Source organism: Melanotaenia boesemani, chromosome 15, assembly GCF_017639745.1.
Source record: "Melanotaenia boesemani isolate fMelBoe1 chromosome 15, fMelBoe1.pri, whole genome shotgun sequence".
NCBI classification, from domain to species: Eukaryota; Metazoa; Chordata; class Actinopteri; order Atheriniformes; family Melanotaeniidae; genus Melanotaenia; species Melanotaenia boesemani.
Window position 1 is genome coordinate 21,494,003 of NC_055696.1, and position 12,968 is coordinate 21,506,970.

At 37.2% G+C, this 12,968-nt stretch overlaps 1 protein-coding gene across 17 annotated transcripts in view; it reads left to right on the plus strand.

Moving 5' to 3' along the window:
- Positions 1–12,064, plus strand: part of dlg2 (discs, large homolog 2 (Drosophila)) — a 136,102-nt gene extending 124,038 nt beyond the window's left edge. For 16 of the 17 annotated variants that reach the window (XM_042007506.1, XM_042007508.1, XM_042007511.1 and 13 more), the window contains 6 exons: positions 743–793; positions 1,933–2,034; positions 6,285–6,457; positions 6,654–6,763; positions 7,522–7,613; positions 11,487–12,064. In XM_042007506.1, the coding sequence (XP_041863440.1) occupies positions 743–793; positions 1,933–2,034; positions 6,285–6,457; positions 6,654–6,763; positions 7,522–7,613; positions 11,487–11,593 (635 nt within the window). In that variant the 3' untranslated portion in view covers positions 11,594–12,064. Of the gene's footprint in view, positions 1–742; positions 794–1,932; positions 2,035–6,284; positions 6,458–6,653; positions 6,764–7,521; positions 7,614–11,486 lie in introns of those variants that run through there. The other variant, XM_042007519.1, reaches the window with a different exon arrangement.
- The last annotated feature ends 904 nt before the right edge of the window (positions 12,065–12,968 follow it).

The window sequence follows — 12,968 nt, forward strand, 5'->3', positions numbered from 1 at the left end:
TTACCCACTCTCCAAACATACAAATCAACAGATATTTACAAGCTAATCATAGAAAAATATTTACATGCAGCATACATGTGATAAACTAAATTAGATGCATAAAAAAACAAACTAATCCCACCCCTTACAGTCGTAACTCAATGGTTGGCCCTAACCAGGTGATAATTGGTCCGTCCACCTCCGCTATAGTCTTTAGCTGCCCTCATGTGAGAACTCCCTGAAAACACTCCTCTCAGAAATACCTCAAAAAGAGATGTTAGTGACCAACATAACAAACCACAAACCTCCAGTGTAAACTAATACACAACGTCACAATGTATGGATATTTATCACCGTAGTGAGGGGATGCTCCATGGCACCCTCACAGGACCACACAAGTTTTATTATCCCCGGATTTGTACATCGTTTGCATTTCTTTAAGTTACAAAGACATTATGACAGGATTTAATATCATCCAAGCTTTTTTTTATTTCATGCATTTGCAAACATGGAGAAGGAGGAGATGCTAAAGTCGAAGGTCCGGTATTTTAGAGGAAGGGACATCGTTAAGCCAGGGCAGGACTCTTTAATTATAATGAATATCATATTTCTGATAATAGTTTGCCCTAAATTTTACACACTGAAGCAAAACTCTTCAGTTATAAAAAAAAAAAAGCTTGATTTTTATTAGGTTAATTTACTTTGTTGCCCCCAAAAAATAGAAGAATGTTTTCATGTTGTTTTTTTTTTTTTATTTCACCAGGGAGTCAAGAGGATGTGATTCTCTCATATGAACCTGTGCTGCGTCAAGAAAGTAAGTTAACTAAGTCAAAAAGAAAAAATGAACAGAGAAAAACTGTAAGGAGGAAATTTGTTGATTTAAAAGTGAGATATGACTAAGTTAATTCAATCAATCAATCAAAAATTTATTCATAGAGCACTTTTAAAAACAACAATAGTTTACCAAAGTGCTGCACATGATGAATGTAAGACTTGTACATCTTGTATAGAATACCAAAAGTTGAGTTCTTCTTTGTTGTACGTCCAATATTCAGTTGCCATATGTTTGGGATTACAGCAGCCACAGTGTCATTTACATCTCCAGTTTCTATATTTGTACAACACATATACTGAATATGGGGAATGACAGTAGAAATGTAGGACAGGAGCATAAAATAGGACAGGACTGCAGGTCCCATCGCCCCCTCCCCTACTAATGATGCCCTTTACTTGTTCCTCCTGAGGCAGATGCAAGATTTCATAGCTGAAATCTAATTTTCATCTCAGCTGTCAACCTGTAGTTTTGCCTTTGCAAACTTAAAAAAAACACCACAAAGTACACAAAGTTGTATTTCTAGTAGTTTTTACTACTGTAGGTTTAACCAGAGCTGGCCCAAGCACAAGCAAACTAAGAGGTCACGTGAGGGTCTCCATGCCATCAAAGGCAAATCTCTTGTCTGTTGATGTTTTATCTTTTTTGGGGTTTTTTTTAATCCAAATACAGTATGCAACACTCACACATACTCATGCATTCTAATCATTATAAAATACTGCTTGGGCCCCGAAAAAGTTTTGATTCCCCACATTGCTCCAATTTTAAGGTCCTTATCCTGCCTATTTATAATATTTGTTTATTCTATGGTCCTTCCAGAGCATTCAGACCTTATTTTAAAAAGAAAAACATTTGTTGAAAGCTTTTCCTTGAGGCAGGAGGATGCCAGAGGGCTACTGTGAATTCAGTGTGGGATTTCTTCCTCTCTACTCCTTATGTTTTTAAAATAAAGAAAATAAAAAAGACATATTGTTTTCAGGTGGGATTAAACTGACACTGGCCTGTAAACAAGTTAGAAACAGTATCATAGAATTTACCAGTATGGGGGAAAAAAAAAATATATATATATATATATATATTATTTAGTTTAAATAATAAACTAAAAATTTTCTTCCTTCCAGTAAATTATGCCAGGCCTGTCATAATTCTTGGACCAATGAAGGACAGAATCAATGACGATCTGATATCAGAATTCCCAGACAAGTTTGGCTCCTGTGTTCCACGTAAGTACCGGCAAATGGAGGAAGAGACTTTTTGTCCCTCACCCGAATTTTTAAATGTTGTCGTCAGCATCAGTTCAAGATGACAATTTGTTTTCAGAAAACAAATTTCTCTGTTTTAAGATTTCAATATGTTGTCTTTGTGCTGTTTTCACATACAATAAGTTATATATATATATATATATATATATATATATATATATATATATAAAATTTTATATAATACATCTTTTTTTCATGTTTTTCTCATTTAATCTAAAATTTTTAGCAGCTTATGCATTTCAGTCCTACAACAGAGTTCAAAATATTAAGACAGATGAAATTTAGGGTTTGTCTTGAGGTTAAAAATTGTTGTTCAAAACAAGTAAGTTTGATCATTACAGATAATTGACTTCCTGATTTGATGCAAAAGAAAGGGTGAAACTGTTCTTATTGTCCACTTGTTCTTCTACTGTATGGTGTTAACTACTGAGGACTCCCTCGTGGTTTGAGCTGACAGCTGATGGTGCATGTCACACACCATCTGAATACATCCTGCTACAGTTGCTCGGCTAAGTGTCTGTTAGCCCTGTTTCCTCCTTTCTGTTTACACTGAGACAAACGTGGACTGCAGGTGTAACTTTATATTAATATCCAATATGCTAATTATGAATTACTGTAAATTATCCATGAAAGATAATTAAATATCTAAATATCTAGTTGTGGATATTAGCATTAGCATGCTCTGTCAACTCCATGCTGCAATGCATGATGGTCTATTTCAGCCACTGTAGAGCCCAACTTCTGGACATTGCTTTTATTGCCCATTGTGATGAGTTTGTAGTGTACTATGTTTTGTTACATAGTGGACTGTACAGTGAACAAGAGAACAGTTTTAACACAAGTTGAGTTTTTGAGGATCAAAGATGAGCAAATACATCCAGTTTGTCAACAAGTATGCAAGAAAAATCATTAAACACAGCAAGAAATCTGGAGGAATTAAGCGAAGGAGCTTCAGGCGTCACTAGAACAAGAACTGTCCTTCATCAAAAGCTGACTGAACCAAATGAATGAAGGGATTTCTGTGGGAAACCTTTGTCAAGTTCTAATACAGAGTTACCTTTACAAGTGTCACTTTAAATGTTACCGTGCAGAAAAGAAGACACATGCTAACTTTGTCTAGAGGCGGCATCGACTTCTCTGGACTCTGAGGCATCAGGGAGCGTAGATTATGGTTAGGCCAATCAATTATTTCATATCTTTGTTGGAGGAAACTGGCAAAATAAGACCTGAAACCTTTCATGATTTCTTGTCCTCAGTACCAGAACTACTTTAACTGTAGTAGGAAGGAACAGCAGTATTTCAGAGCAGTAAAAGCTTTACTGTCTCAGTATCGTTTTGGATATTTTTGCAGGCCTGAAATGCAGAAATGGAGGTACTGTAAGTTAACTAAAGAAATTAAGTTGGAGATTAAACATGAAATAAAATCAGTTCATATTGTTTCATCTTTTTAATTTGTGTTTTCCACATGATCTCACTGTTTCTGACTTTCACTGAAAGTTTTTACTGTTTTTGTGTTTGTTGTAGCCCATCTCCTTCTCTAAATTCATCCTGACAGATCAGCTCACTCGTCTGTTTCTTGTGTTTGACATGTTTCTCATCAGCCAAAACTGTTATTATTTTGCATGTTTTGATTTACCCATCTCTTTTATTTCAATTTACCCTTTAAACCATAAAAAGCTGCTAACAATTCAGGGTGTGAAGGTAAGTGAGCCGACAAACAGATTATTTTACCATATTGACTAGAAAGTGGCTTCAGATGTCATTTGTTCCCATAAATAATTGTGTAATTGTTTTAATTGTTTTGATGTTTCAGATTGTGTAGATTAGCGCGGTAATGTTAGTGTAAGGGACCGTATGTTTGTTTTTACTCTGAGATAATGAATGCAGCTTTTATAGGGGCATTATCAGACAGCTTACTTCTTTTATCCAGCGAAATGTATTTGTGAATGTAAACAGGTTCACATCAAAACACAAAACTTAGTTAAAAAAAAAATTTTTGCTGTTCATTTGTAATGTAGTGTGTTTATCCTCAATACTACTAAAATGTAGTCAAAAAAGCACCATCTCCAAGACAATAAACACCTGCTAACATCTGTCTGGCTTCCTAGCGCCATGGGAAAGTGTTCAATTTGTATTCAAATGACTCCAAAAGCAGAACACCGCAGTGCACAGTTGAGGATGAGGATGCTACTGTAGGGGGTACAGAAGTGGGCACAGCTCACCTTTGATGCTCTGAAACTTTCATCAACAGCAAAAAGCAAATAATAAAAAATATTTATTGGTTACGTGCAAGTTTGATAGCAGGGCAATGAGAGTAAACCAGCCACTACACAATTTGATTAGCTTGTTTTGGTAGTTGTACCCACATTTGGAAAAGCAATTCAACATGCTACTTTAATGTAAAAACTACATACGACAGCCTACATTGCTCCAAATTATTCTGAATAACAATTTTAAAACATTAAATACCTTGTAAAGAACATTGGATTGCAAAACATTTATTAAAAAGAAATGAAAACCTTTTTTACAGATCCAGAGTCCTTCTGTTCATGGACAGTTTCTGTCTGGACCTCATTAAGGAGACTGGAATTGCCTCCCAAAGTTGCTGTTTGGAAGTGTACTGCCCCCCACCCTCATAGATCTTCCTTTTAAGGATGCTCCACAGGTTCTCAGTAGAGTTGAAGTTAGGGGATGATGAGTTTTCTCCCTTTATACTAATTACAGCCAAAGAGTCAACAATATTTCTGCAGCATGAGATGGGACGTTGTCTTTACTGCAGCAGGAACACTTCATGGATTTCTGAGCTCACTGCAAATGTTCCTCTTCTTGAGAATTGGTTAAGGGAGTCCCAGAAACAGCGTTATGCACAACTGCAGCCTTTGGAGTATCCTGCATGGAGAGGTTCACCAGCAGCTTCACATACCTCGGTGGCTTTTTAACAGCTGCTCTCTGATTATGATGCACTTTCCTGATGGAAACTCTCATTGATCTGACTTCATCTGAACCAGCCCATTTGCTATATGTTTCACACCAATTTTATGGTCCTGCTTAAGTCCAATGTTTTCATTCCTCTTACAAGGCATTTCACTGTTTTACGCTAACCATTTGCAGACAGAGCCTTCTTTTTCCCAAACTGCATCAAAACTGCGACTTGCTTAGCAAATAGCGTCCTCAGCCAGTAGTTTTCCTTTAATTAAGCTTATCTGGGGAAACTAATTATCAAAACTATCAGAGATTGTTATCAGTGATCTAAACAGACAGGAGAAACAACACAAGCTCAACCCCAAACTTTTCATTTACTAAAATCCTACATGCAGAATAATATGTAGCACAACATAACGGGATAGCATTAAACTACCGTACAGTCTGTAGGCTGACAGCTGTCTTGCTGTTTTTTGGAGCAACCACTTCTTGTGTTTTAGTTCTTCATTTCATTTGCTGAGACTTTACAGTTAGGAAATGTGTTTTTGTTAGAAATAAGTGAGCTGTGCCCACTCATGCAGCCCAGAGGGCAGCACTCTCAGGGAAAATTAGCAGGTGCACCCAGATGGTATGTTTCCATTAATGCCAAACAGAGTTTCAGCCAAAAAAGTGGTTCCACGTGCTGTACAGTCATTTAACACGGGAATGCATGAAGGTAAAAAGCCAGATGTTACAGATGTTGTTGGGTTTTTGACCAGTAAATGACACAAAGAAAGGCTTTACAGGGTTTAGCTTAATGATGCATGGCAAAAAATGTCAATGCATCAGAGAGACAAAGTCGTCGCTGTGCATCAACTACTATTTCTTAAAAAATAAACATGTCTCAAAGGGCAGTGTTTTACACTCTCCTGCTTCTGTTTTGTACTTTTCTGACCAGTCTGAAGTTGCTTTTTTCAGTTTGCAAACCCTCTGGGCTCAATGCACAAGTAGTTTCCTTTAGATTTCCCTCTATCTGCCCATCATTTACCAGTGGCAGCTTTTTAGTAGGCGAACCAGCTAGCTTCAGCAAAGATACAGCCTCTCAGAAGTCTTTATTTGGTCCCTTTTTCTTTGCCATACATCTTTATCATGGTAATGGTTGCTTGCAACAGTTGCAAATGGATATCAATAATTTTGCCTGCATTGCTAATATTTTCTATTTTTTTCTTAGAATTGAGAATCAAAATAGAATTTAGTTCCTACGTCTTGTAATGATGCGCTTAAACTTAATTTTCCTCTTTAAACCAAAGATACCACGAGGCCGAGGAGGACCTATGAGGTTGACGGGCGAGACTACCACTTTGTGGTATCCAGAGAGCAGATGGAGAAGGACATCCAAGAGCACAAGTTCATCGAGGCGGGACAGTACAATGACAATCTGTACGGAACAAGCGTCCAGTCTGTAAAATATGTGGCTGAGAGGGTGAGAATTTAAAACAATATATTCATGCAACTTCATGCAAGCTGCACCTTCTCTAGACCTTAGATTTGGCCAAGGTGACGTGAGTCCCATTTTCTGTGCAGCTGCTGTGATTTCTCCTCTCCAGAGAAATTAAACTGACTTTATTCATTATTGTTATTCTGCATGATGCATCTCTGAATACATGCCTTTGTCTCAGGGGAAACACTGTATTCTGGACGTGTCTGGAAATGCCATCAAACGACTACAAGTAGCACAACTCTATCCGATCGCCATCCTCATAAAACCCAAGTCTGTTGATTCACTAATGTGAGTATTTATATCTTTTAGTCATCACTTTATTTACTTTCATTAGCCAGTGACAGACTTACACACCAGACAGGAAAGAGTCCAGAACAGGGATGTTAGACTCATTTAAGTTTAGGGGCCTCATACAACACCATTTCATCTCAAGTGGGCCGGATCAATAAAATAACAACACAGTAACCTATAAATAATGACAACTTCCATTTTTTTCCCTTTGATTTAGTTTAAAATACAAGTACAAGCACATTATCAACTGCATTATCTAACTTTAATAAACTATCCTTGTAGGAAACATTGTGAACAACCTGAAATTTATCTCACAAATATAAATATATATATATTATAATTTAATACACCTCAGGTCAGGACAGTTTTTTATGCAGAGACATTTCTGCTTTGGTTAAGTGGGGCGGCGTGGCTCAGTAGGTAGAGTGGTTGTCTTGTAGCCTGAGGGTTGCCGGTACGATCCTCAGCCTGTCGAGCTCATGTCGAGGCGTTCCTGAGCAAGTGACTGAACCCTAAATAGCTCCTGATGGGTCGTGGTTAGCACCTTGCATGGCTGCTTCCGCCATCAGTGTGTGAATGTGTGTGTGAATGGGTGAATGCGATGTATGATGTAAAGCACTTTGGGTATCGTTCCGGGTACAGTAAAAGCAGTGTATAAATACAGACCATTTACCATTTAAGTGTGTCTGTTGCTGTCCTGAAACTCAGGGATTTAATCCTGTTTGTGATGTTTTGGGTCCTGTCCTCCTGTGCAGGGACATGAATAAACGGCTGACTGAGGAACAAGCAAAGAAGACTTTTGACAGGGCACTGAAACTGGAGCAGGAGTTTGGTGAATACTTCACAGGTAAGATATTAATAGAAGCAGCTGGGTATTCAGCTCATGTCTCATTCAGCAAAGTTTAGAGTTCAGAGTAGATTCCTCCCTGACTGACGTCTGGGCATCATGGACCGGTCAATCCTGCTGTTATACAGAAACATTTTACCAGTAACATTACTGTAAATTTAAAAAGTCAGATTTAGACATTTTTATATTCCCTTTAACCCGTTAAGCCCTTTGACTAATTTTTTGGCCTCTGCTCAAAAAATATTAATTAAAGGAGATAAAGATGTTTAGATATAAGTATACTGTATGTATTACTGGTGAAGAATAAATGAAGATGGCACACAGCAAAAATGGAAAACATTTCAGTCTGGCCTAAGATAGAAAGAAAAGACTTTCAGGATTAATATGAACTTCCATTTGGAATGATGCAGCTGTAGCTCTAAACCTGGATCAGATCATTGTACAATAAGTGAACATTTCCTCTGCAAAGGAAAACTCTGATAAATTAGAGAAGTTTCGGTACAGTCGGTTTATTTTGACACCATCTGTTTTTATCGTCCCGCAACTGAATTCAGGTTTTAGAAGGAGTTCATTTGTGGTGTTCTGAAGGACTCGTGCATACTTTTTTTTATCTTGAGACCATGGTTTGAATTACAGGGGAGCCAAGAGGAGCTCCCCTAAAGACATTCAGCTGAAAAGTGGAGGGGGAGTCCTAAAAATAGTCCACTTCCAGGTTACATTTACTTTTTCTATTAGGTCCCTGGTGTTTCTTATAAAGAAGAGCATTAACTTGTCATCCATGTGTGTTTATTCATTTGCATGACTTAATTAAAATTTCCTAACGATGCAGCTGATTGGCTCCATTTCTTTTAGCGCTGTGAACAGCAGCATGTTTGTTTGTTCTGTGCCATGAGCTGTCCAATGACCACGTAATTTGCTGCTTTTTGGGACTATTAACAGAACTTTCTACCCCCATATGAGACGTTTCTGACTGGATCAGCTGCATAGCCTATAGTAGTAGCAGAACGTTTTTGGCAGTCATGTTCTGACAGCACTATCGCGCAATTTATATGTGCAAAAGACCTGACGTGGTGCATGACCAAAAATAAAGCCACCCTTATATGGAGGCCATTTCTTATGAGGCTTTGGCCAACAGTGGCTGGATCAACTGAAGGTCCAGATCAGAGCCGGCTCTAGACTTCAGTGGGCCCTAAGCAGAATAAGTTTTGGAGGCCCCACCCCTTCAAGGCATGAACAAAGTTTTTGTGAAGATGTGACACCCTAAGTCATAGTATATTGTATGTTAACTTATTCAGAACACTCTAGGACACTGTATTGTGCAACATTATTGCATAAAAAGTGCTGTTAATTAGGTTCCATAAAGCTGTAATAACATGCATCCCTATTTAACATACATAAGGAAAATACACAACAAAACACCCTATGCACACAACTTAGTTATTGTACAATAACTTAGTTAAAGAGATAGTGTATAATCTACCATGCGGCAGTAGCACCAGTAACTAAAGCAGATCTGTTTGTGTGGAGTGTGCAACAATTAATTTTTTAAATATAAACAAAATACATTTGTCAGCCTTCTGTTTTTTTCCTTTTTTCTGCCCCAGATTGATAATTCCTCTTCATAACGAAGCCCATAAACCATTCACTGAAAGAACCTTCTTCCATAGGGGCACCCCTAGTGTTACAGGGCCCTAAGCGGTCGCTTAGTCTGCTTAGTGGCAAAACCGGCTCTGGTCCAGATGCATCTCCGGTCCTGATAGATTTTTAATACTGAAACATCTTCCTTTCTCTTCCACTTGTCCAGTTTATGCCACCATGCTGAGATATTGCAAGTTTCCAGCTGACAGCTCTTTGGAAATCACCTTGTTGCTGCTGAAATCCTGTTTTCTGTCTGTCAAATTGTGTTTTTCTTGAGCATTTCAGCCATAGTTCTCAGGATTTCTTGTAAAAGTTTAGAATAAAATTTATAAAATATAAGTAAATGAGGGTTGGTTCATGACTTTTGCACAGTACTGCTGAATATTTCAAAGCTTTTTCAGGTTTATAGGAATGTAAACTCTTGAGTTTTTCATGGCTGCTTGCAAACAGCACAAGATCCATCTCTGCTGCCTCCACACCCTGCAGCACATTCACTGTTTTGTGCCTTTCATAGGAACACAATTTAATTTAATATTTTATCAAGCTTGCTTTTTATACTCTCGTTTTTTTTAATGGATGATGTGTCAGAGATTTATTTCCTTTATTTTTTAGATTGAGAGCCACATGTTGAGATGAATAAAGACAACAAAAGGAAACTAACTTGTCTTGGAGCTGCTTGTTATCTGTTACATTTTCAAGAAGGTTGCAAAGCTTTTATGAAAACTGAAACCACAATTTAATGGGATTCCAAAATATGTCAGCCTCTTGTGTATTTCTAATATTGAAAGACGTTGATTAGTTTCAGATTAATATAACATCATATTCCTGAAATTAGTCATATCATTTCCTGTTATTGTTTGGCATCAGTGTCATTAATACAGTTAATATATATTAAGAAAAGTGTTCCTCCAGAAAGACTTTCACCTTTTCACACGTTTACGTGATTATTTTACATTTATTGATTTCCCAACATTCCTTATGGGTTTTCTTTATTTCTGTCTTTTGATGCCATCATAACAGAATCATGTAGAAACAAAGTGAAGTAACCAAGAAATCTCATTCCAGCTAATCTCCTCTGCTGTGTAAAAAATAAATAAATCCTTCATATTAACCCTGGATTTCTCTCAGAGAAAACAGATGGAAAAGGCTACAGGACCTCCACCCGGACCTGGGAGGCTTCTACATCATATAAAAGCTTTGACTGCCAGCCTTCCTTTAGCAGAATGGTTGCTGTTTGACACATAAATAATACTGGAACAGTGGAAATAAAGAAACAAGACCACACATCTGGAATTAAATATGCTTTGTTTTATAGATCATTGCACAATTTCAACTAAAAGGCAGAGAAACTATCCGTCAGAAATTACATATTTCAGTTTTTTTTTCATCCTTATAATGTTACGTTCAGTGAACGCATCACGTTGCTGTAAGTCCAGAGCCATAATTATAAAACTGTAAATGGCTCAATACCACTTTTTTCCAATAATTAGATTAATACAAGCACCATTTATCCAAACTACTGCACATTTACTTTTACTTTAGCGTAAAATTCTTGTGGTTGTCCTACAGGTGGTGAAACGAGTTGGGTGTATTTCTCTGCAACTTTTTATGTCCTGCTTTACAGGCTGGTGAGACGTCCTCCACAATGACACCTTGGTCTTTTTTCATATTTGTTTATATACACTGTAACAAAAAAATCTGACAAGAATGACTTAATCTGTTTGTTTGGAGGGAATAACTCTTCCTCTACCATAGTCTCCCTCACTAACACGCCTCTTCTGCAACTCACACGGAACCAAAACAAAGCAACACAAGCGAGGATGTAATGTTTCCATGCAGAGCGCAGAAGTGCAGAGCTCCCATTTTGGTTCACACATAATCTTTTATGGAAAATGACATTATTGAGGGATCCATATGATTGATTATTCATGGCGATTAATTGTGAAATTAAGTAATTGTACTGCAAGAAACACCTAGATTCTACCACTGGAAATAAACATCAGTAATTCTTGGCCAAGTATCTTTAAGATCCATTCGTTGTCTGTCTTGATTTAATGGTTTAATGACTTTGATGTAGGTCTCAGTCAGCGGTTTGATCCCAGGTTTGCGGACTGACCTGATCTGCCGATGTGCCTCTCAGGTTTGGCATCAACACTCTGGACAAGCTGGGGAATTATTCCAGAGTGGAGAGACAACCAAAGGTCCATTATAACTACTTGTTTCTTTTTCTTTCAGCTCTGGTTCAAGGGGACACCTTAGAGGACATTTATGACCACTGCAAGCAGGTCATAGAGGAGCATTCAGGACCTTATATCTGGATCCCATCGAAGGAGAAACTATAACGACTCATCAGCCCGGAAGGGAGTTGGACTGCTATGAACAAATAATAAGCTGTAACATATGAGAAGTGAGTGGCAGTGGATAGGTTTTTATTTATACTTATTGATAATCTGAGTTTTTTATTTTACTTTATTATCTCTGTTGTTCGGTTATTGCATTGTTTTTCACTCAAAGCGAATGTTCCTGAATGTAAATGATAAAAGTATTAGCAAACTTTAAGTTTTCAACTTAAATTGAACTCTTTGTATATTTGTTAATTTTCTTTGGTTTTTTTTTTTTTTATTGTTATTATTTAAACAAAAAGATGAAGAAATCTAGTGAATACGGGAGCATGCATCCACTTTGGGAGTTTGTGGTATTTCATACAGGGAGCTGGAGGTGACGTACAGCGCAGATGTGGGAACGTAGGTACTCCAACTGTAACACCCACTCTTTCCTTTCACACTGCAACTAGTAAATAAACAAATGGAGTCTAACATTTGTCTCCTTTTGCTGGTTGCTGTTTTTATGTATATCATCGTTTTTTTTCCTTAAATGACCATTTCTTTCAGCATTTGTGACAAAAAATGTTTAATTTTCTGTGAGATTTGATTTAATTTTCCTTTGGAAGGCGTTAAGTCATTCAGCTGTTGGACTGATAATGGTAAGTAAAGGGAAAAATAAGCCATATGCACAAAAAATTGATGACAATATTTAGCTACTTAATTTGCTCACATGCACATAGAACCCTAATATTTCCCTCTGACCTGGAATTTACTGCTAAAAAAGACTAAAATTTAAGTAGATATTCATTTTATCTCTTTCATCCAGACTGTCAAAGCTAATTTTCATACAAACTTGCATTTTATACAGAATGAGGACTGTGGATTCTGTCCTTGCACCACTTTTATCTGAACTTTTCAGGAGAGAATTTCTTATTCAGTATGTTTTTATTCTTAGATTTTCTCTTTTTTTTAACCTGTTGGAAGCAGACATCCCATGTGTGGGACATGACAAATAAATGTATTTTACCCACTCTCCCTTTCCAGTACCTGCACCTTTTACACCATTGGAAAGCTAAGATTCTTGAGATCTGAATGATGTATACCATCCCAGGATACAATTATAAGTGTAGGTTCATTAAACACATATTTCAGGCCAGTTGCCAGTGAAATTTACCTTTGAAGCCATACTGTAGTCCAGTAGCCTGTCCTGTTACATCAACAAGTGTCTAATAAAAGTAGTCCAGTAAAACAGCTGGTCCACAACAACTCTTTCATCCTTAAAAACCTGTTTTAGGCAAAAAGTAAAGGATTTTGGGGGATTAAATGCAAAATCAGCAAAAAAAAAATAACTATAAAGTGAGAGCAACATCTGAAACCACAAAAAAATCACATG